This window comes from Diospyros lotus, chromosome 1 (assembly GCF_014633365.1).
Source record: "Diospyros lotus cultivar Yz01 chromosome 1, ASM1463336v1, whole genome shotgun sequence".
Taxonomy (NCBI): Eukaryota; Viridiplantae; Streptophyta; class Magnoliopsida; order Ericales; family Ebenaceae; genus Diospyros; species Diospyros lotus.
In genome coordinates, this window is record NC_068338.1 from 27,580,548 (window position 1) to 27,606,093 (window position 25,546).

Genomic DNA, 25,546 nt, shown 5'->3' on the forward strand with positions numbered 1-25,546 from the left:
GTTCGTGCTTCACTGATCATCCAATTTTAATATATGTGGATTGTAGGAGAATAAGTAAGGAGAGTATATATATATATATATATATAGAGGGAATTTAAGATTAAGTACATCATGGTGGGTTGGATAATAAGTTGAGATAAAGTGTACTCCTCACTTCTTTATAATTTAAAATGGTTTCCAGATAATTGTTAAAATATAATAAAATTTAGGCAAAAAAAGAAAAAGATAAAGTAATTTTTATTAAATGAAATAACTTATCAACCACATTTATCCACATTTTTTGCTAACTTCACTAGTAGACTTATCTACCGAACAACTAGAAAGTTGACTTATTCTTTACTATAATTATACAATTACCCCAACGATAACCTAAATAGTTGTGCTTTTATCCATTATTTGCTAATTGATTATGGACAAATAATAACAAATAGAAACTTTTCATGCCACATGGTGAGCTAAACAACAAGAACGGGAAAGGCATAGATTGAAGTTTTTGAGCTACCTCGTAATTTGAATTATTTCATAACAAAATCAAAGTGAATAGAGAGTATGAAGTGGAAAATAATATTCAACCAGATTTTGTTTAAACATTCTATTTCTATGTTAAGTTTTATTGAAAATAACTTAATCTAAGAAATTACCTCGTTTTTGATCGTATTGGTCTTGTAAACAAAAGACACATTAGGATGTTGAAATAGACACCAATTGGGAAGGGACAATCTAGAATTATATATTCTCTCTCTCTATATATATATGTGTGTGTGTATGCGCGTGCGCGAAGTAAAGAAAACATTGCAATCTTACGTTTCAATGTCTCGTATGTGATTAAACAAAGGTAAATTTTGACCATATTTCTTATGATTTGAGTTAATTACAAGAAAATTCATTGTGGTTTAAAAATATTTTTAAAGGTGCTTCTTGTTTATTTGTTTACTCAAATTGAAAATATTTTTTTATCAATATTGATGACGTTGGAAGAGATTGTCAAGTATACTTGAGTTTAAACTCTCTTGCAAAACTAGGTTGTATATCTCTGTATGATTTTTGACGATCAAATTAGTATTCTAGAAAAAGCGAAATAAATAGTATTGTGTTTATAGGTGTTAGATGTCATCACGTATCGAAATCTTACTTCTTATACGGATATGAAGTCTACAACAATTGAGAGAAATCCTCGAGAAGATCTTTGAACTTTAGAAGAGATTTATGAGTACAGATCTTTTCGCTAGTTAAGAGAAAATTTGGCAAGACATATGTCATGCCTTAATCAACAAGACAAGTATCGTGTTTTGGCTGGTAAAAGATCTGGCTTCTCTTGATAGACCTTTTTCAAAATAGATATTGGGGATAAGTTTATAAATAAATATAATTTTAGACTATCTTTTTTCAATTACAAAAGTGTGTCTAATTGAGGTGTCTAAATAAAAAAAAAAAATTACAAAAAGCTATAAAGACATGTTCATATCTAGGGTATGTTTTTCGACGAGGCATTCAAGTAAAAATAAGAAAATATTAAAGACTTCCAGAGATATTTTAAGCCATAAGAGATATATTTACAAATAATTCAAACTATAGGGGTTGGAATGCAATTTACCCTTTAAATAATATTTACATTTAGAAACTCATTAAGTGGCCCATAAATTCTAATACCATTTGAAATTAAAATCACATTATTATCTCTTTACATTGCAAAAGGAATGGTAAATGAGTGTTTTCTTTTCTTTTCTTTTTTTTTTTCTCATTTCTCTTATTCAAAAAAATTGGTAAAGTTTTTTTATGGTAAGGATAAAAAATATTGGTAAGGTTTAAATAAATTAAAAAAGAATTTGTAGAATTTTATGAATGCAAGTAAAATCAATTAATGGAATTTAAATGCATAAATAAAATGAGTTTTAAAAAAGTATTAATTGCCCCCATAACTTTTAATATTGTTTGATTATTTCCTCAATAAAATTACATTAAAATCGTTTAAATTAATGCTTCCTCGCCGCCGCCGCCGCCGCCGCCGTTGGTGGTAGTTGTTTGTGCTTTGTCCGTCCATCATCCAATTTAATTTACAGTATATGGAGGATTGTTGGAGAATAAGTGAGGAGAGTCTATATAGAGAATTTAACATCAAGTAGATAATGGTGGATTGGAAGATCAGTTTGGATAAAGTGTCCTCATTTTTTAACAATTTGAAATGGTTTGAGGATAACTATTAAGATACCGTAAAGTATTTTACACAAAAAGGATAAGGATAAAGTAGTTTTTATTAAATTAAATAACTTATATTACTCACACTTATCTACAATTTTCTACTGTAATTATACAACTACCCCAACAATAAACTAAATAATATATGCTCTTATCCATTATTTGCTAACTGATTATGGACACATAATAACAAATAGAAACTTCACACGATTTAATTTGGTCCACTATAATTACAAAACGATTTCCACATAGTGAGCTAAACAACGAGAACAACCAAGGCAAATATTTTAGTCTTTTAGGTAGCCCACAACTTCAATTATTTCACAACAAAATCAAAGCGAGCAAAGAGCAAGAAGTGAGAGATAATATTCAACAAGTTTTTGTTTAAAGATTATATTTCTATGCTAGGTTTTATTGAGAAAAATTGCAATTTAAGAAATTATTTCGCTTTTAATCATATTGGTTTTATAAACATAAGACACATTTAGATGTTGAAATAGACTCTAATCGATGAGAAACTATATAGAACTATATATATGTGTGTGTGCAAGAGAAGTAGAGAAAACATCACAATCTTATTTTTCAAAATCTCGTATGCATTTAAACAAAGGTAAATTTCAATCATATTTTTTTTTATTTAAGTTAATCACGAGAAGATTCATTGTGATTTAAAAATATTTTTAGAGGTTTTTTTTGTTTATTTTTTCACTCAAATTGAAAATATTTTTTATCAGCATTAAAGATCTTGGGATAGATCGTCAAGTACACTTAAGTCTAAACTCTTTTGCAAAGTTAGGCTCTACGCTTTTTATATATATGACCTCTAACTATCAAATTGGTATTCTAGAAAGAGCGAAATAAATAGCATTGTGTTTTTAGATGTCTGGTGCCTTTTATCTATTGAAATTTCACTCTTTATATATAGATAAAGCCTACAATGATTGGGTAAGATTCTTAATGAGATTTTCAAACTTCAAAATAGATTTGTGGGTGCAAATCTTTTCACTAGTTAACGAAAAATTTGACAAGACACATGTCATGCCTTAATCAATAGGACAAGTGTCTATTTCAGTTTTTTTAAAGATGTGGCATTTCTTGATAGTCCTTTCTCAAAAGAGAATTTTTTTGGATAAATTCACAAATAAATATAATTTTGGTATGCCTTTTCTCAAGTACAAAACTGTGTCTAGACCAGGTGTATGAATAAAAAAAATTAAATTACATAAACCAATAAAAACATTTTTACATCTTAGGTATATATGTTTCTGGATGAGGCATTTAAGGAAAAATAAAAAAATTATAAATATCTCCAAAGATATTTTAAGCCATAAGAGATATATTTACAAATAATTCAAACCACAGAGGTTGTTGTGCAATTTACCCTTTAAATAATATTTATATTTAGAAGCTCATTAAGTGGCCCATAAATTCTAATACCATTTGAGATTAAATCATATTATTTTCTCCTTACATTGCAAAAGGAATGGTAAATGAGTGTTTTTTTTTCATTTTCTCATTTCTATTATTCAAAAAAATTGATAAATTTTTTTTATGGTACGGATAAAAAATATTGGTAAGATTTAAATAAATTTAGAAAGAATTTGTAGAATTTTATGAATGCAAGTAAATTCAATTAATGGAGTTTAAATGCATAAATAAAATGAGTTTTAAATTTGTATTAATTGGCCCATAACTTTTAATATTGTTTGATTATTATCTCAATAAAATTATATTAAAATCATTTAAACTAGTACTTCCCCACTGCAGCTACCAGCGGGGCGACTGTTCGTGTTTTACCCATCTTCCAATTATACAATATGTGAATTGTATGAGATTAAAAAAAGTATGAATAGAGAATTTAAGATCAAGTAGTAGATCATGGTGGGATGGATAATAAGGATAACGTGCCTTCATTTTTTGATAATTTAAAATGATTTGAGTTTAATTGCATAATACAAGTCGGATACTAGATGTAAAAATATAAGAAGACGGACCCTCTCCTCATCAAAAGAAATGAGATTATCGCGAATATAACACATTAAAAAAATTAACTAAATTTACCCAATGTAGAGACAATTAAGAAAGCCGTATAAGTGAATATATAATCTATAGAAATGTGAACTAATCCAACTAATCTTGCTTGCACAATAAAAAGTGTCACGAGCTTATCTCTCGAGCAAATCAAATTGGCCAAAGCTATGCATTCGTGAGCCCATGCTAAAGTTTCAATCAATTCCTACCAATATTCACGTTAGAAAATTAAGAACATAAATTCAGATGTATTATAAAATTGATGCAAAAAAAAATGATAAAGTAGTTTTTATTAAGTGAAATGACTTGTTAACCACACTCATCCACAATTTTTTTGCTAACTTCACTAACAGATTTATCATCACAAAACTATCGAACATCTAGGAAGTTGACTTGCTCTATTATAATTATACAACTACCCCAACAATAAGCAAAATAATGTACACTCTTATCCATTATTTGCTAACAAATTATGGACACATAATAACAAATAGAAACTTTACCTAATTTGTTCTATTATAATTATGAAGACGATCACCACATAGTGAGCTAAACAACAAGAACAATCAAGGCAAAGATTTAAGCCTTTCAACTAGCCCACAAATTGAATTATTTCACAACAAAATCAAAGTGAGCAAAGAGCAAGAGCTACTGGGAGATAATATTCAATCAGTTTTTGTATAAGGATTACATTTCTATGTTAGGTTTTATTGAGTAAACCACAATCTAAGAAATTACCTCGCTTTTGGTTATATTAATATTGTAAAAATAAGACGGATTTGGATGTTAAAATAAACACCAATTGAGAAGGAATGATCTAAAACTATATATGTGTGTGCGCCTGTGTGCGCGTAAGGTTTAAATAAATTTAAAAAGAATTTGCATAATTTTATGAATGGAAGAAAATTCAATTAATGGTGTTTAAATGCACAAATAAAATGAGTTTTAAAAATTTATTAATTGCCCCATGAATTTTAATATTGTTTGATTATTGCCTCCATAAAATCACATTAAAATCATTTAAACTAGTGCTTTTTTTTTTTTTTTAATTTTCTCATTTTTGTTAGTCAAAGAAATTTGATAAATTTGTACCAATGTTTAAAAGATTTTAAATAAAATAGTTTTAAAATGTTGATATTTTTGTTTCCCAATCATTTTAGATAAACATAATATATACAAAATAAAATAATTAATAAACATTGCCTGCATACAGTCACCACTAATAATACAATACCAGTGGTCTCATCATCGTATGTTAAGCTTGATCCTAAGAATTAATCTATAAGAACATGCTATTAGCAGTTTCTAGGGTTCAGGTCAAGTGGTTGAGCCACAATAAGGTAGGATTCGCACTAGTAGGTCGAGGGTTCAATTTATTACCTTGCGTAGTGAAATAAAATCTCCACCTGTAATTTACTTCTTTTACCAAAATTGAGAATACGAGCGACGAGTGATCGCACAAGAACGATAATCCCAAGAACATGCTATTATTTGAAACTCTAGATAAATCTTATACATAGCCATAGCATGGCATTTTTTTAATTTCTTCTCTTTTGTGTGGTCATATCATTTTTTTCCCTAATGATAAGATGCAAATATATATATATATATATATTATTGTTTAAGTTGCACAATGAAAAAGATCATTGGACATCAATAACAGTATGTATGTATAAGTAGATAGATAAAAATTCTATGTAATTTGAACTTGACTATTGAAGAAATCCTTCTTATAGCTAGCCTTACTACTAAGTTAATTCTTCAACTTACATAATTAATATTCTTTTTTATTTTTTTTTAGTTGTAATCTACTTTAATATTATATTTTTATAAAAAATAATAAATAATTGGTAATTGTGGTGGCTCAGGTCTTTACTAAATTGTCATCCATGAAAGTTTGATTCTTACTAACCTGTAAAAGATCCAAATCCAATATACAGTGTCACAATTGAGAGAGGCTAGTACATCCCACATCCTCTCACTCACAATTACACTTATCTCCTTGATCGTACATATGAATGTAACGAAAGCATTTGTAAAATTTATATTTTTTAATGGTTATATGCAATCTATCAAACTGCTGCTACTCATACGAAAATATTTTTTTTTTCCATTTTTATAGTGTTATAAAATAGTTTGGCTCTTATAGGACCGAGTCAGGCCACAGAGGGTTAGGCCCACAAAAAAGCTCGAGTTCGTTAGACTGCCAGACCGGCCCACCAACCCAGCAAGTCCGGTCCAAATGAATTTTTTTAAATATAAAAGTTATAGTTATTTATATTGTACCTTTGATTTTAAATAATTTAATAAAATCTACTACTTTAAAAATTATAAATTGTAAAGAAGACATTACAGCATAACGACAATAAATAAAAAGTACATAAATATTGAAATGAGTAAAAAGTACACATATTTAAAATCAAATATTAAAATGAGTAAAAAGATTTTTTATAACCATATAATTTATTATTATAAAAATTTAAATTATAACCATATATTTTAATAACAATTATATTTATATAACAATGTAACTCGTTTTTAAGTTTTATAAATATCATTGATACGAGTATTATGATCATTTAATTTTCAACCTTTTAACTATTTACTTATAAGTGGAATTTGTATTTCTAAAAATATTTTATATCATTTTTTGGACCGTACTGACCAATCAGACCTTGACTCAATAGAGGCCCAAGACCTCTATCGGCCTTCTCGGCCCCATACCTGTTACTAGTAGTAATCATCATCACCTTTATATCTGTAACACTTTCGCGCCTATTACAGGTTCCATCGACATTTAATACAGCATTTAATGAAGGTCTAATTGACACCACACCTCTGTTAAAGAGTCTCGCGGACGCTGGATACCATCTTATCCTGTTGCAACACCCAAGGGTTGCTTGAACGCCAGAGACCCTTTTTTCTTCTATATAAGTTAGTCTGCTCATAGATTAAGGTATGTTTTTTTTAGTCTATCAACATCTTGCCAATTCAATCTCTTACTCACTTTATCATTTGAGTGTTTTGAAGGTGTTGTCACCCTCTAATTTGCTCATCAGAACCAATTGTGATGTTCCCAAAATCTTTCCGTTCGGCAACTCTTTGGATAAGGAGGAACATTTTTATTAAAAAAATAAAATTTTTAAAATTGTTTTAAAATCGAACTTGCTCAGCGAGTATATTTTGGGCTTAGCCTATTTAGACTTGCGAGCTCAAGCCTGGCTCGCCCTGAGCAAGATCAGGGGCAGAGTAGGGCTGCTCTTTTTTTGTAACGAGTAAGGTCGAACTTCACTCTTCCCACAAACAAGTTGGGCCATCCCCCGCCCGTCACTTTAGGGACCAAGGCTTAGCTCAGGTCAGGCCGAACAATGTGACGACTCTATTTTTATGTATGCCAAATTTGTCTGGATTGCATTACGTTATCCTAAACGATACAATTATGTCTGCAAATAATTGATGGCATGCACTTGACCTGACCACATGGGTATGGATTTTGCAATGCATGTGCCCGGACAGCTCATAGGCCTAAAACGAGTAGGGTCAGACTGGGACTGGGGCAGTGTCCTCCAGTGCCCGTACGCATTCATCAATGCTTAGGACCTCCGGATCACCTCTTTTTATAGGGCACTGGGGACTCCCACAACCCACAAAGTCCTTGTTTGGAAAGGGGCAATTTTTCACATTTGGGTAGCTCGTAAGAGAATATAATCCTTGTCACAAGGGCCAAACGGACCTCCATGTTCCTCGTATTCGGCAATTTATTGTTAGATAGACTACCTCTTCTAAGCCCCAGCATAATTCTATATTTCGGCCTGCAAACAATCACGGTGTTGTGACTAGTCGCCTGTTGAGATTGGGATTGAGATATTTTAACATAGCCATGGCCCATGTTGATGATGAAGGACGTGGGACCCTAGGCATGATTAGATTTGATTATTGGTGGAGAAGAAGATGATATTCAAGGTCATGTAGTAGAGGTTAATGTGGTGCCAAGCAATTCCATATCAATGGTTTTGAGTGAATGGACAAATGATGCAGTAATGATATAAGGAATAATAATGAGTTTATTATCATCAAAAGGATGTGATTTTTTAAAAAAAAAAAAACCTGTGTGACCCATTTCTACCATATGGTCCCCCAATGGCCCACGTGCCCCCCACCCTTAAATGGGGGTAACAACAAAATACTGTGAATTTAAACAAATTTAAAGTTAACAGATTTGATTTTAAAGGAATTCTTGGGTTCACTATGTATCATTACAATGATGAACATAACATATATACCCTTTTGTAAGAAATACTCATCGAGCATTTCAAGTCTTGCAAGCCAAGTAAAAGAGAATGTTAGATCACCGAGGAATTCCAATTCAAGCTTGTATCCACTAAGGTCATCTTTAACGCAGAATTAGCATATTCCTTGAGTCAAAATTTAGAGAGTATTTCTCAAAATTTTTGCTCCAACGATGCTCTCTACTTGTCAAGTCACTTCTTAAATTTTTGTGGAGCTTGAAATCGCTCCTTACAGTTAGGAGCCATATTATGCTTCCTACATTTTTCAACGATTCTATTTAGCTTTTAAAATTTGAAAACCAGCAATAGCAGCGAAAAAAATCAGCAACAACGGCGACAATAGCAAGGAGCAACGACAGCGATGCGCGAAGAAAAATGAGCAGTAGCAATGTGCAGAGAAGAAGGAGTCGACGGCAACGTGCAGAGAAGACAGAGAAGCAGCCACCAGAAGACGGAGTAGTGGCGTGTGGAGAAGAAGACGTGGGTTTGTGTAATTTTATTATTTATATAGTGAGCTATATAAATTATTTTTTTATTACTTTTGTTTTATCGATTTATTTTCTAATATTAAGAACATTTTGAATAATTCTTAATTGTTTCTTCTCTTACTTGATTTTAAATTAAGATGTGTTTGATTGACTAGAAGAATGCTTAGATTTTGTGTGTGATGCATTTTATTATTTTTTATATTTAATTATTTATTTTGTACGTGTATTTAATTATTTTATTTATGTAATTATTAATTATGTATACCTATATTGCATAATTTCAATGTAATATTTTGAAACTGATCCTAAAAATAGATATCTAAATTAATCAATTAGATTATTTAATGTTGTATTTAAAATAATATTTATTGTATTACAATGAGAGTTATTTATTAAATTATCAAATAGCTAATAAATTTTATAGTAATAAAAATTATAAGTGAGGTAAAATAAATAAAATTAAAATTTATATATAAATAAGTGAGATAAGGAGTGTGATAGGGAGTGCGGTTGAAGCATGTATAATTTTTTAGATAAAATTAAAATAGAGAATAAATTATTTATAATATAATTGAGAGTATAGTTGAAAATAGTGTACAACTGCCTATTTATTTTACAATGCCCCGTAACTTACTCAAGTCAAGGTGACAATAACAAGTGTGGAAAGCATTGACCACCAAAATAAATACACCAAGTGACGTGTCTTCATGTGCATCGAACCCAATAACATTCTACTAATTTATGATGGTTTTTATAACCAAAAATGGATTATCCTATTATATTTATATATATATATATGCATATATTATTTTCAGTGACGTCTCAAATTAAAGGCTATGCACATGCATGCATGTAAATAATTGATGACCAAAGAAAGGAAAGTGAATGAGTTTATATTTTTATAATTAAAAAATATGATATTTAATTTTTATTATACAAAACGTTAATATTTTATATTTTAATTATTAAAAATTATTATTTTGTACAAAAAATTAGCATATGAGCGCACGGATTTTCATAAGTGGTATACCCCGTAAATAATCAATTGACCATATTTAAATAAACTAACTAGTTTATTTAATTTGTGAATTTTTTTATGAATATAATTATTTTTAATAAACTAACTAGGTATATGCATATATTGTTTTCTAGTGTATTCTAAAAAATTTAATAAATAATTTGATAAAAATCTTAAAATATTTTTTATCCTTATCTTATCATTTCATATCTTGATTCATAAAACATTTCAATCTTATTTTGATACAATCTTATTTTACTCATTTCAACAAATATTACCATAACGTAAATAATGATTTTGTTTATTTTTAGTCCAGATAAAAACTAAAAATAATAATTTTTAATAATTAAAACATAAAATCTTAACATTTTACATATTAAAACAAAATAATATATTTTTAATTATTAAAAGAGCAGTAAGGAGTTATCTTACGGTGATGATGCCATAATTAAGAGTAGTCCCTACTACTCAATGATAAGCCCATCCCAGCCATGGGGCCATGGCTCCAACTTTTGTGAACAATCCATGACAATGTCTCAATCCATGCATAATAATAATCATCATCATCATTCTACCCCCTCCCCCAATTTGCTGACCTCCACTTTTGTCTTCCTCTTCCTCTTCCTCTCTATCTCTCTAATATAAAAATTACTCTTTATATTTCAAAATTTACATTAACGTTAATCTTGTCAATATATTAATTAGTGTTACATATATAATATTTTTAACTATTTTACATGCACTCATATGGAGTCGATTCTGAATCCCATAATCTATTATTATTATAACTGTTTAAAATCAGCTCATGTGACCACTTAATAATAAAATCAAATTAACGAATTTCTTGAAACCTAACACGGCTAATTAATTAAAGGAATTAATTTAATTATTAGTTAGGGATTACTTGTAAGCTTGGTTGGAAAACGACTGTCCAACAGTTACCAAACTACATTACTTGATATATGAGCTTAATTATTAATTTGGAGGGATTACATTCCAACTTCTAACTTCCCAAAGAGGGTTGAATTCAAGTGATCGAATTCTCCAATTGAGTCCTATTTATTTATAGCAATAATAATAATAATAATAACACATTGCCACGTGTATTTTTGTTTTTGTTATTTTATGTAATTTCTGTAATTACGAACATATATATACTTTTATTGCAAAAAATGAATATATATATTTCGGTAAGACTAAGTAATTCATTTCTTAACAATTTAATCTATGTATTTAAGCATGCATTATTCAATTAAGCATAAATATATGCACACGAGGAATATTAAGAATCATAATTGATGACAGTGACATTCTCATTGAAAAAATGTGCTAGACAAAGAAGATAATCACACATGATATTCTTAGTCTCCTCCAATAAAAAGACATTACATAACTAATAATATTGTCATCAATTATAACTTCTAACATTATTTCATTTGCATTTACATGAGAGGATAAATATATGTATATTTATTGATACAAATATTCAAAGCTCTCATTCCCAAAAATATTTTATTCTCTCATGTTATTATTAAGGTGAAATACATTCAAATTTCTTGTGAATTGGGTCTTTATTTGAGATATTCTCAATGATTTAAAAATATTTTTAAAAATCATTATAATTTAGTTTTTGAAGTAGAAATCCCCTTTTTACCGACTTTATTATAGTTAATTTAAATTGTATTAATTAAAATCTAATTATGCTAAAGAAAATCCTTATTAAATAAAAAAAACTCCCAACTAGAACTTGTCTCTGCCCGCAACCCTCTAGTGATAGATTTTAAAACACACCTATTTTGGTAATTTGGTTTTCGCCATAGAAGAGAGAGAAGAAGAAGAACTGATAGAATGAAATAATATATAAAAAGAAAAAAAAGAAGACAAGTCGATGAGGAAGATAAAAAAAAAAAAAAAAAAAGTAATCAAAGAAAGAAGAGGCCACCGATTGCATTGTTATAACATTGATTCATTTATTAATTCACCATCATATTGATTTTTTTTTTTTTGTTTTGTTTGCCTCCTTCATATCTTCTTTATTGATTCTTCTTTTCTCTCTCTGTCTCTCTCTTTAAAAATGTTTATAAAAGTTACTATGGTTTAATTTTTAATTTTTATCTTGGTTTGACAAGGATTTATGTTAAATTAATTAAGTTTTAATTAATATAGTTTAGGTTAATGTAACTAGATTAGTAATGGAGGGATATCTTCATTAAGAAAACTATACCACATAGACTTGTAGATATATTTCATCCAGAATTAAATTTTTTATTTGTCGTTTTTGTAGCAATAAATAGGTTAGTTGAATTCATTCATGCATGTGGGTCGTACTTGGAAATATTCAACTTTTGCAGGCCTTTTGAAGATTAGGGAATTCTTTTAGGACCTTTCCATGCACCCACTTTCTCAAGCTTTTCTGATGCATTGAGCATTTCATTCCAACTTCGCCCCTACCCTTTTACCGAGTGGAGTGGGGAAATATTTAGTTAGATACGCACCCCGCATGATTTATTATTTCTTGGTGGATCATACACCAAACAACTTAAATAAACTGAACTACTACACTGCACACCATCTATCTATCTATCTATCTATCTGTAATTTCCTAATAAATATTTTATTTTCCCATTGAGCTCCCGACCTCTGCTCCATCGGATGCTGCCGAAATCACAAAAAACGTACGGCAGTGAAACCCCGAAATCCCCGTCACCTCCGAATCGCCATCTCAGCCAACTGTATTTGAAAAGTCTTTCGAATTTTTTAATGGAAGGGTATTATGGTAATTTGGAGACTTACCATTATTTGGGAATTGGAAGGAACAAAACCAGCTGAGAAAGCGAGGGCCTTTGGCCATGATCCATCTGCTCCCACCACAATGTGACCACCCTCTGAAAATCTCTCTCTCTCTCTCTCTGATCGCTCTCTCAATCTTCCATCTCTGCGACTGCAAGAACGAATCATAATCATGATTATATATTTTTTCTTCAGAGAGGAACTCGGCCAAACCCATTATAATAATAGTAATGGGGAAGATAAACCAGCTCAGATTAATGGTAACTGTCATTTTCTATGATTTCTTTACATTTTCATGCTTACGGGAAAACGAACTACCAACAAACTACCCGTCTCTTCTCCCACGATGCCTGTTTCTTGATCGGCATTTCGCCTTCCAAACCTACACACGAAAGCCCCATTTCATCTTCAAGAGGGTGGGGGGGCTGAATAAGAGAGATGGCGCCGGAGCTTAATCGGCAAACCGGCAGAAGCCGAGGCTTCTATGTCAGGATGAGGCTATTGCAGAAGCAGAAAGCGAGGCAGACGGAGAAAAATGCTTATTTCTACAGATATCTCAAATGGGCGATCTGGATTTCTCTTTCCTGCTATTTCTTCACCTCCTTCCTCGTTAGCCACAGCCCCACAACCCAGAAGTCCTCCACTTCTCTCCCGAAAACCACCGTTCGCCATGCCAAAGCTTCTCGCGCTCTCTTCGAGACCATCAATGGTCTGCAACAACCCAGATCTCTTCCAGGTCTGTTTTCCATATTTCGACATAAAGAACACAGAAACTTAACACGGGTCGACCTTGGTGCCTATGAGATTCTCTTTCTATTTTTTGTTGCAGAGTTGTTGAAGGATTTGAAGGTGTACGTGTACGATTTGCCGGCAAAATACAACGCAGAATGGCTATCGAACGAGCGGTGTAGCAATCACCTTTTTGCTTCTGAGGTGGCGATACATAAAGCTTTGATGGGTAGCGAAGTACGGACGCTGGATCCATGGCAGGCTGACTTCTTCTTCGTGCCCGTTTACGTGTCCTGCAACTTCAGCACCGTGAATGGCTTTCCGGCCATTGGCCACGCCCGTTCCCTCTTATCCTCCGCCGTCCAGCTCATCTCCTCGAATCTACCGTTCTGGAACCGAAGCCATGGCTCTGACCACGTCTTCGTTGCTTCTCACGATTTCGGAGCTTGTTTTCACACAATGGTAACCACATATACAGCCAGAATAGACAACATGTTTTGAGATTTTTTGAAATGATGCCTAATTTTGTCTTCGTTGGTTTTAAAGGAGGACGTAGCGATTGCAGACGGAATTCCAGATTTCTTGAAGAACTCCATTATTTTACAGACATTTGGCGTTCAATACCGCCACCCATGCCAGGAGGTCGAGAATGTGGTGATACCGCCGTATATTTCTCGAGAAAGCGTACGTTCGACTCTGACAAAATCGCCGGCTAACGGCCGGCGGGACATTTTCGCTTTTTTCAGGGGTAAAATGGAAATTCACCCCAAGAATATCAGCGGTCGCTTTTACAGCAAGTACGACTTGATTATTTTGCCATCGACTATTTATTTTATTATTTATTTTTAACACCAAAGGACGAAATGGCGCTGATTTTTGTTTTCGGTTTATATTTTCCGGTTAGGCGCGTGAGGACGGCTATATGGCGGAAGCACGGCGGCGACCGGAGGTTTTACTTGATGAGGCAGAGATTTTCCGGTTACCAGTCGGAGATCGTGCGATCCGTGTTTTGCCTCTGCCCTCTTGGCTGGGCGCCGTGGAGCCCGAGACTGGTGGAATCGGTGGTGTTGGGATGCGTGCCGGTGATTATAGCCGATGGCATCCGGTTGCCCTTCCCCGACGCCGTTCATTGGCCAGAGATATCCCTGACGGTGGCGGAGAAAGACGTCGGGAAGCTGGGGCAGATTCTGGAACACGTGGCGGCGACAAACCTATCGACCATTCAGAGGAACCTCCGGGACCCGGCCGTCAGCCGGGCTCTATTGTTCAACGATCCAATGATGGAAGGCGATGCCACGTGGCAGGTTTTGGACAGCCTAGCCCACAAGATTGACCGGTCCCACAGGCCATCTAGGCTTTCGGGCCAATCAGCGAATGACACGTAACCCTTTTTTTTGGGGATTGGCGGCAAAGAGTTGAATGCTGGTTAGGACTTTATTTTTTTTTTCTGACGCGGAGTGTCATCGATGGAGGGAGTGGGATACAGCTGGGATCCATTGGACTTTGTCTCGCTTCGGACGGTTGATCTTTAATTTGCTGAGATTTTGAAATTCATCAAAGGCGGGCCCCACGAGGTCAGGCTTTTTTGGCAGGGAGTGGGGTAGGGCTGACGTGGCGGGCAGCCGTAGGCTGGATGTGCGGTTTTGCAGTTGATGCTTGTCCGTGTGAACAGCGAAGCGGAATTTCTTTTACGCGAAGAGGGAATGATAGGGTGCGGTGGTCGGCATAGAATCCCGAGCGGGTCCCGCCGGTCAGAGGGGCTGTAATGTAATGTAATGTAAATTGAGGGGAACTAATTTTTTTTATGCAAAGAAATTGAAATCACGCAAAAATAATATTTATTCCGATTGGTTTGTAATTTTATAATAATAATAATAATAATAATTTAGAGGGTAGAGTTTAGATTTATATTTTATTAATTTTAATGGAATTAAATATTTTGAAAAGATAAAAGGAGGGGCCATTGGGAGGAGGGATAAGTGGGAAATGGGTGTTGAGATGGTTGCGTGTGTGAGCTGTGGGCAGGAGGAGGCATGGTCACGTCACGGATTGGCAATCAAACAGTGGGGGGGGGGGGGGGGGGGGGGCACATGTGACATGTCCAAATAATTCTTTGTCGCATTGAGGTCCGTGAATTTGCTATGTTTCATCCATTCACGGATGTCAAGACTTGGTATCACCTGAATTCATATGATGTAATTATCCTGTGGGACGAGGAGAATGATAATGTGGAGTGATAGGCCTTGAAAAATAAAAGAAATATATCACTTTTGCAATTTTTTGAATTTGTGGTAAGATATAGTGATTTTATGTATAATAATAATCTGAGTTTGATGAGATACTACTGAGATTTATGTTTGTATGATTTTTTTTGCTTATTATTATATATAGAGTTAATTACATTAAAAAAAAATACCAATTTTATACTGTCATTTCAATTTCAAAATCACCTTTTAATTTTTTCAATCCTCAATCACCACCTTTGACCTTTCTATAGTCGAGTCCCTAGATTTGATGGACATTGTTTCCTTACGGAAGTAGCAAAAATTAATAATCTAATGATAAAAAAGTTTACCAAAAATGAATGTTCCGACCTGCCGGATTCGAACCAGCGACCTAAGGATTATGCTGCTGAGCTTCGCCCACTACAGTCCTCCGCTCTGCCAACTGAGCTAAGGTCGGATGTGCTACATGCTTCCAAAATTATATATTTGATGTCTTCCTTTACACCTCTTTTTAGAACAATCTTTCTTTTATATACAAGTTCAAACATAAATAAATAAATCAGCAGAATTGTGACTTGTACATAATGCAAGGCTAAATTTAGTGAGAGCCCTCAACATGAGTGGCATGACAAATTGATACTGATATTTAATTTTATAAAGTTAGTAGTCTTATCTTATTGCATAAATATGTTTTAGATACCTTTATATTGATTTTAGTAATCACCTGCTATAAAGTTTGAGATGATGTCTTCAAAACATCTCATACATCATGAAGTGGCAACTAATTAAATAGAATAAGGTTCTAGTTAAGCAAATAAAATAAAATATAGTAAGGTCATCAAGTATATAATATTAGTAAGAAATAAAATTAGTCCATGAGACAAAATTTATGTATGGAACCCCAATATAATAAAGATAAATGATTTACCCTTTTTGTGTGAGGGCCGATTGGTCCAATCCAAGCATCGAATATGGAATTTATAGGCCGATGGGCTGGGATTTAATTGGACCTGATTGCTAATTTAGTTTCAATCTCTAACTGGGCTTGCCATTAAGATATAAGTATTCGGGATGCACAGACAAGCAACGTGTTTACTAGTTCCATTAGTTGTGGATCTCTCCACACATAAATGAGTTACGGTGACAATATTATTATTAAAGGTAATTTCAAAATAAAAATTAAATAATTATAATTTCTCCGTCAAATAGAATCATAAAAGGCTACATATAATTGAAATTAAGATAAAAACAATTCATAAATTACATATTTATATGTTTTTATTTATTCATAGCTGAGTTTATTATCCTACATGTTCACACTCATATTTGTTGAGAAAACTCTCCTAAATTGAATCTTGGAATGACCCTTCGTCACGAGGGCTCACATCACTCAACCCCTTAATTGTGGTGGAGGAGATAAATTTCGAGATGTGCCTTCAAGAGGTTAGGGTTTGAACACACGATCTATCGAGATAACACTAACATATCACTATTTATCCTTTATCCTATATTTGAAGAGCCTCTTAAATTAAATCTTTCATCATAAGAGGACGTTTTACTAATATGATAGTATGAATTTGGCTAGGGGTGTCCAAATTTCATTCATAATTAGTGGATCCAGTCCTTAGTACGTTAAGGGCATTGATCGATTTTCAATTCTATGTAGGACTAGTCCAAGACTAAAAATCGGTTGTCCTCCCTTAGTCCTGGCTCCTACTACTGCTATTGCTGCTTGTGTTGTTGCCTACTGCTACTTGTACTTGCTAGTTTCTTCTCTAAAAAAAAATGTACATGTATTTTTTAATTTTATATTTAAAAATTCAAAAAAATATCAATCTAGTTCGATCTAAACTTTTACCCATGTAGTTTTTAGTCTAGGATTTTTAAGAATACCCAATCCTAGTTTGATTCTAAACACTTTAGAATCAGGGTTCGCTAAATATACTCAAATACAATTTTTCTAGTGTCTTTGAAGGTGTTATAAAATTTTCATGAGGTCTTGACTTTTTTTATTTTTTTACAATTAAGTTAGACTAATTTGGAGTATATTATTGATATTTTTTACATAAATATGTTTAATTATTTTTAAATTTAATTAAGCTAATTATATTAAATAATTTTTTTAATGTATTCTCGTAAACTTATGAACAATTAATAATTAAGAGTATAGTAACCATTATTATAAGAGTAATGCTAAAAGTCATGACTAATGACGGTATTGCATCTTCATTGGGGGTGATGGTAGGCAGGACACACACTGACATGATCTCTTTAGACTCTTCCAACGAGAAGGTGTCACATAATTGATGATATCATATTCAATTATGACTTCTAACTTTATTTTCAATCAATATGCATTTATTATATTTTATTCTTAGTTACAAAATATTCTTAGTTACAAAAAAAAATTATTTTATTTTTAGCTACAAAACAATAAGAATATTTTGTAACTAAAAATAAAATATAATAAATATACACTTTAATTAAGAATAATATACATTCACAACACGTTAGGTATTATCCATTACCCTTAAAGATATAGTGATATATTGTGATTCAATATTTGGGTTATGAGGTCATTAATTTAAAATTTAAATAATTTAATCAAATCATATAAATTCATCTTTGAAAAATATGGCCAAAACCTGGAAAAAGTCCGACCTGCCGGATTCGAACCAGCGACCTAAGGATTAGCTGATAGGCCTCAGCCCACTACAGTCCTCCGCTCTGCCAACTGAGCTAAGGTCGGATGGCTGTGCAAGCTTTAAAATTCAAACTACATCTACAATTTCCTTTATCCCGCAACCCTTCCTTCGGTCATTTTTCATTTCTCTTGTAATTTTACCGTTTTTAATTTAAGTACATCTCATATGCTTTAAAATTAGTCTAAAAACTTTTATGGTTTTCATTTTTTCCACTCACAGCCCCTCCAATAATTTTAATAGTTGACACAGTTTATTTTTAATAAAAAAAATATATATTTTTTAATATATGCATAAAATTATTTTTAATTTGAGTGCAGTTCAAGCTATAAAATATTTTAAATATCTCTTAATAAAGTGTATAAGAATAAAAAGTTATTATGGACATTTAAAATATTTCATAATATTGACTACAAAAAACAAGTAAAGTTCTGATGAAAAACAGTGAACCTCTTAATATATTTAATTAAGAGAATAAAACTATTTTTAGTTCGGAATGTACTTGTTTTTTTAGACCGGGTTATAAATTGTTTTTAATAAAATATATAAAAAATAAAGAATTGTTAAGAGCATTTAAAATATTTCATAATTCAAATTGCAAAAAATAAGCTCAATTCGGATTAAAAATATTTAACATCTAATTAAATTATGTAAAATTAAATTTAATTGAACATGAAACCAAAAAATCAAACAATAGAAAAATAAAAAAATAAAATAATTAAAAGGATTAATTTTTTTTTAGTTTTCTTGCAAGTTGAAGCGATTGCCTCATCGTCATCATCATCTTTTACTTTTTCTATATATCTTTCTCATCATTTGCAAGTCAACTCTCTTAGCCCTTTCTCAACAAAAGCTCTTAATTCCTACGGTTCTTTTGACACCGAGTTTTGTAAGACTGGCTCCAGTCCAAGAACTTGGTTTTATCATCTTTAGCCATGGAAATGGACACAATGGTCAATGGGTGTTGAGAATCGATTGGCTAGTGAATTTACTACAATTGTTAGCGAGGGAGACATAAAGATACACACACATATGAGACAAGTCGGTGAAGGAGAGGAATTGAGGAAGAAAAATAATGATGTTGTTGCTACTTTGTTTCATCTCTCACGTCCTCCATCCTTTTCATGTTTAGAATTGATTTAGTCTTCTTGATGGCGCTAATTGCACGATAAGGTTTTTAACACGTAGTAAAGGTGAACAAATCTAAGTTTATTTCTTTTTACTCTAATAATTCTTTTTTTTTTTTTTAAGATGATCGTCTTTGTGCAACCTCAATACTCATATCCTTGATTACGTTAGGGAAAATAAATCGTAGGTATGAGACTTTGTCTCATTATGCAAGGTAAAAATCGAACTCACGACCCATCAAATTAACATCGGTATATTATTTACCCGATCGCTCGATCTATATTCTGAGAACTAGTTCATTTATTGTTACTTATACTTTAGCAATAATGAGAGATGAAAATACAACAATGATGACTCCTTGCGTCTCATCAATCCCAATGACAACTTCTAGCATTCTTCTACTCTTCCTTTGTTTTTTCTTTTCCTCCTTTATTTTTTATTTTTTCTTTTTCTTTTTCTTTTTCTTCAATAAACAATCTTTCACACCTTAAAATTTACCCTTTGATTTCTCCAAAAGAGCCCATAGGGTTGGCCTTCTTAAAACAATCTTTTAACAACTTTCATTGTTTGTTCATGAAAAATAAAATGAATAAGAAGAAAATATACCTTGGTCTTATTATTCTAACCAAAATTCATCACTTTATAATGTTGACGATGTAGTATCTACTCTTAAAAAATAATAAATTCTACATTGTCATGTATGTCTATTAATAAGTAATAGAAAGATGATACTTGTCTTTTTATTTAATTTAAATCTAAAAAATAAATAAATAAACTATTTAACTCTAGAATGTTTACTACCTACATACTATTTAAATTTTACTTATTTGAGCATTAGAGACCATATTGACAAAATTATTTCTTGCATGTGTTCACATCAAGCAAACTTTGATGTTGGGTCCCATCTAATATCAAATGTGATGACATATGTGACACTTTCTTGCTTAGAATCATTGAACACAAAATTCTTAAAGAGGACAAATACCATATTGATAACAACCATCATCTCTAAAAAAAAAATAAAAATAAAGATAAGGAGATTCATATACATATATATAGATATATATATATATATATATATAGAGAGAGAGAGAGAGAGAGAGAGAGGATTCCAAATGTAAGATAATGAGAAGATCATCGCCCATGTTAAGAAATAGATTCCTATTTTCATTGATTATAACTCATCGACTGTGTCACGAGGATTTGATACGCAACTCTCAATTCTCTATTGCAAGGCTTAGCATTATTGAAACGACTCAACAAGGCGCAGTGCTTTTATTGCTGCTAACCCCTTGTTTCATCATGTCTTGTCAACAAAAATACTTTTTATATTATATATAGGAAGGATATCAGTGTCATTTGGGTATTATACAAATACTCTTTAAATCGATTTCATCATGCAATTAAAGTATTAACAAAGGTTCTCCTAACAGGACAAATACAAATACAAATACAAATGCAACGAAACAATTTTTTAGTGGAAGAAATAAAAGATAATGGGCTCGGATTGAATCTGTAACTGGGCCTGGGCCTGGCTCATCGTTAATTATGGACCTTCTGTACTGCCACTGCCGGGCCGCTTGGGTATGGGCTGAAATTAGGATCTTTTCAAAAGTAATTCTTGAATTTTAAAATTAAATTACTTCATTTCATTCGAACAAATTTGACTTAAAACATTATATGAGTCTCCTCCTCAAAATTACTCCAAATAAATTCAGGTTTAATTATTATCAACAAGTTCGGTTCTTGAGGTGTTGATTTAATTTTTACCGTTAAGTCAAACATAATTCTTTACATGGAACCTGATATTTAATTATTTTTAATTGTAATAAATTAATTGTATTAAATGTCTTTAACGTATGCTCTGAACCCCAGCGCTCGTGAACACTAACCAATTTAAGAAAGAAATGATGTCACGGGCAATTTTTCTGTTCATATTTGGATTATTCAGACTTTGAATCCTGGAGAAAGAATGACAATAATTAAGCCATGTTGTTGTTGGTTTACTAAATATTTGATTGATTAGAAGTACAAAAGTCACTTTAGTGGGATCCAAATCCAAATCCAAATCCAAATCCAAATCCAAAGGCAGTCACCAATTCTCATGGGACAAGTGACTCTGCAATTCTAACCATATGTGAAATCCTCCCGACCCCAGAAGAAACACAGCGGCACCTTCGCGTCCTTTTGTCGCTTTATTGCGACTTTAATAAAATACTAATCATGTTTGCATGAAATTTCGTGATTCACTTGTATTTGGGATGCCCTCTTGTCGCTTTATTGGGACTCTAATAAAATACTAATCATGTTTGCATTAATGAAATTTCGTGATTCACTTGTGTTTGGGATATTTCTTTTTTGTCAGGGTTGATCTCTCTCAATGTTTGATAAAAAAAAAAAAATTAAATTAACCTATAATAACTATGTAAAAAATGAATTTAAAGCTAAAAATTTAAACCACCGATCACTCCCTGCTGATAATTGGGACAATCTCAAAGGACGATTTATTTGCATTTTTCATGCCAAAAGATTGTGTAAAGAAAAAATTAATTTTAGTATTTTGATAATATTTTTATTTAAATTAAATAATCAATTAAATAATACGTTGGCCTAGCTATTAGCATTTCTTTCCTTATTTAATTTGATGTCAATGTCACGCACCATCTCCATTAATTTCGACATGTATCTTTATATTATGCCCTTCTTTTCAATAGCAAAATCAAATAGAGAGACACATCAAAGACTTCATCAATTGGCATTTCATCACTCGACACTCCTTAAGAGAACAACACCATCTCTTGTCTTAATTTCCAGTGTCATCTCTCTCTCTCTCTCTCTCTCTCGCTTTTAGGCATTATACACACTTAATTTGCTCACGCCACTCTCTATACCAATTTATTCCAACACCAAAACCAACAAACAAGCAAACAGCAAATAGTATAAATTAAATTAAATGATCATCGACCCTTCAAATCTTGGAGGCTTGGACGCTCATCTACTACTTTCGCCACAATGGTCACATCTCAAGATCCTCCACCCACAAATTCAAGGCTTAATTATATAATGCGCATGCACTGGATGTTTCACCAAACTCTAGCACTCCGGTATTAGGGTATGGTCCCTCCTCGGGTCGTTACAATAGTCATACACCTTGTAACTCCTTTGCACCCACTCCATAGCCGCCTGCTGCTGGGGGCTCAGCCCGGTGGTGCCGGTCGGGGACCCGGATGGTGGCAGGCAGGTGGCGGGGCCGTCGGCCTTGCAGCCTCCGAGTTTGAAGTTCTTATACCTACCGATGAAGGGTTGGTATCTATAGTCAGCCTTGTATTTTCCTTCCTCGGTGGCCCAGGAGGAGGCATCCCAAATGGATCCGTACACCCACATAGGCCTCTGGGGAAACGTCGCATCACTTTTTCTTGGGTACCTCCTGACTGGGACATCATCGACAAAGAATCTGTAAATCACATCACATAAGAAACTGATTAATTCATTTTGTCACAGGTAGGAGGAAACTGAACCGAACCAGCCAAGATTTTCTTGGTTTGACATGATGTGTCGACAAAATAATAATCATCAAGTGGGCATTAAATAATATTCATTTGCCATGCCATTCACCTAAAGGGAAAAACTAATCTCGTGAAGTTGAAATAAAGTTAAGCATGTAGGATTTGGTTCCATTATTGTTCGATATACTAACATGATTTCACTAGGATTCCACAGAATGGCATAGTGGTGGAAATCTTGGGTTGGGTCGAACCAGAGATGAAACCTCATCTCCCTTCCGATGATGTTCCCATCGCCACTTCCCCGAATATACACGTTTGTCTGCAACACGTATGGCTTGTCCTGCGTCGTTCCGAGGAATTCGATGTCAATCTCGTCGTGGTTCCCGGGATGCTCTTCGTTGTTCGAGAGCTGCCATATATTAATTGCCATTATCACTCTTGAAGTGGGGATAACATTTCTCCCAAGACATACTAATTAATAGATAGAGATAATTAAATTAACATCTCTCCAACCCAATTCTTACATAAAAGGATGTGATCACTCCTGCGGTGTAACCCCCTTGGAGCTTCACGTTAGCGCCGAAGTACCCGGATCGATATGGATCATATGACTTGAACCCGCTTCCTATTTTTAAAAAATATAATATAAAGGCACATTAAATTAAACAATGAGTCGGACGTGACATAACATTATGCACAACCCGACCGACAATGACTGCAGTTTATATGAGGATTTTTGAAAGACCTGAGCTTGTGTCGAGCCAAACGGTTAGAGTGCCGGCTTGGTCGACGTTTTGGTGCTGAGGACCCCATAGATTTCGAAAGCCTTGGTTAAATGCGATGGAGCCGGTTTTGGAGCTGGGGTAGAAGCCAGGGGACGGTGGCCCCTGCAGAGAGTGGGTAGATGGGAAAAGGAAGAAGAAGAGAAGAAGAGACATAATCGGAGCCATTGCGCAGTTGCAGAGGGCAGAGGGAGGAGAAAGAAACTGCTGCGGAATTAAAGAAGATGAATATTAAATGAAGAATGCCAAAGAATTAAATGAGTGGAAACGAACACAGGTCTGTCTGTGCATGGAGTGTAGCATTGCAGTTGTATAAATAGGGGAGATGAGGAGGCCCCACCCAAGAAAATTGGAAAATGACTTTCTTTTATATATTGTAGATAAAATTATAATGCCATTGGAATAGTATTTTCTAAAATTATGAATGATCTATTTCCATGATTCTTTTCCAATGCATGGATGATATATTTGGGAAGCAATTTTCATTTTTTTTTTTTGTTTATCAAGTAATTAAAAGGATAAAAACACTATTTGCAAATCCATTTTAATAAAGTTATGTTTTATTAAATTAGTTTATAGTGAGTTTATTGTGCTCTATTTTTGTTTTGGATATGATGTTAGGTTTTATAATATTAATTTGACACGTTATTTATATTACATGTAAAGATTGTCAAAGACATTGAGAATAATTCCTAATATTACCATCAGCCTTACTTAAACACGATACAAGATCATTCAAATTTTATTAGCTAGATAAAATAAGATACTCGAACTCAAGATTGAATAATATTCAAGCTTTAACTTCAGCTAAACAGGCATTTATGAGGCAGGCATGCATTTTTTTTTTTTTTTGGGTGTGTGTGTATAAGATATGTTAGTTACAAATTAGTTAGTAATGGAAATATAGTGAGGTGAGGTGATGAGATGGGAGTTAATAGACGTAGGGACAAAGGAAGGAAGGAACAAACAACTGTGGGACGCATGGGGAAGGAACGGCCAAACTGGTGTTGAAAATAATTTCTTCACTTTCCGCTTGTGGGAGAAAGCTTGTTTTGGTGAGAAAACTTGTTAGTTAGGGTTTTGTTATTTTAGAAGGCTAATTGAAAAGGTTGGGAAGCCATTGGCAGAAAGTGTTGGTGGTGGTTGCATTTTTAATAACTACTACTCTAGTTCTTCAGTGCCCCGCTGCTGTCAACTAGCTATAGCTAGTTTGCAAGTTTCTCGCATTTTGCGTATTTTAATTGTAGCGAAATTAATCAGCACAATTAGCTAATGGGTGACGCTTTTTGGGAAACAAATTTAAGTCGTAGTTTTTTTAATTGAAAACGAGAGGATGGCAGACAGGATGCCCCCTCGGCCCTTCCTTCCATTCTATATATATATATATATATATGTATAAGCTTAAGACTATCAGCAGAGTTGGTATATTATGAATTCTATTTTCTCTTCTTTTTCTTCGTCCCTATCCACCCTAAAACCAAACACAAATAAAAAAGATATACGCACAAAGACTAGGATTGGAAAAGTATTTATGGCGTTCATAAATGTTCAATGTTATAACTGTAATTGCAGATTGCAGATAACAGTTTATTTTTAAGCTGGATCGCTCCTTATAAATTGTATTTTTTTTTTTTTGGGGGGGGGGGGGGGGGGGGGTGCCCA

At 32.9% G+C, this 25,546-nt stretch overlaps 2 protein-coding genes and 2 non-coding genes across 4 annotated transcripts; 1 reads left to right on the plus strand and 3 right to left on the minus strand.

Moving 5' to 3' along the window:
• The first annotated feature begins 12,867 nt into the window (after window positions 1-12,867).
• On the plus strand, window positions 12,868-15,385 carry LOC127793488 (probable glucuronoxylan glucuronosyltransferase IRX7). Its single transcript, XM_052324239.1, has 4 exons — window positions 12,868-13,548; window positions 13,642-14,003; window positions 14,088-14,338; window positions 14,446-15,385. Exons 1-4 carry the CDS (start codon window positions 13,251-13,253, stop codon window positions 14,924-14,926), a joined length of 1,392 nt encoding a protein of 463 aa, XP_052180199.1. The 5' UTR covers window positions 12,868-13,250; the 3' UTR covers window positions 14,927-15,385.
• A 744-nt stretch (window positions 15,386-16,129) lies between these two features.
• Window positions 16,130-16,223, minus strand: TRNAY-GUA (transfer RNA tyrosine (anticodon GUA)). The gene is made up of 2 exons: window positions 16,187-16,223; window positions 16,130-16,165 (listed from the first exon to the last, which is right to left on the minus strand). It is a non-coding gene; the product is annotated as a tRNA-Tyr (tRNA).
• A 2,198-nt stretch (window positions 16,224-18,421) lies between these two features.
• Window positions 18,422-18,515, minus strand: TRNAY-GUA (transfer RNA tyrosine (anticodon GUA)). The gene is made up of 2 exons: window positions 18,479-18,515; window positions 18,422-18,457 (listed from the first exon to the last, which is right to left on the minus strand). It is a non-coding gene; the product is annotated as a tRNA-Tyr (tRNA).
• A 3,746-nt stretch (window positions 18,516-22,261) lies between these two features.
• On the minus strand, window positions 22,262-24,170 carry LOC127797283 (xyloglucan endotransglucosylase/hydrolase protein 31-like). Its single transcript, XM_052330052.1, has 4 exons — window positions 23,848-24,170; window positions 23,627-23,727; window positions 23,294-23,511; window positions 22,262-23,050 (listed from the first exon to the last, which is right to left on the minus strand). The coding sequence occupies exons 1-4, from the start codon at window positions 24,050-24,052 to the stop codon at window positions 22,690-22,692; spliced, it is 885 nt and encodes a 294-aa protein (XP_052186012.1). The 5' UTR covers window positions 24,053-24,170; the 3' UTR covers window positions 22,262-22,689.
• Between the last annotated feature and the right edge of the window lie 1,376 nt (window positions 24,171-25,546).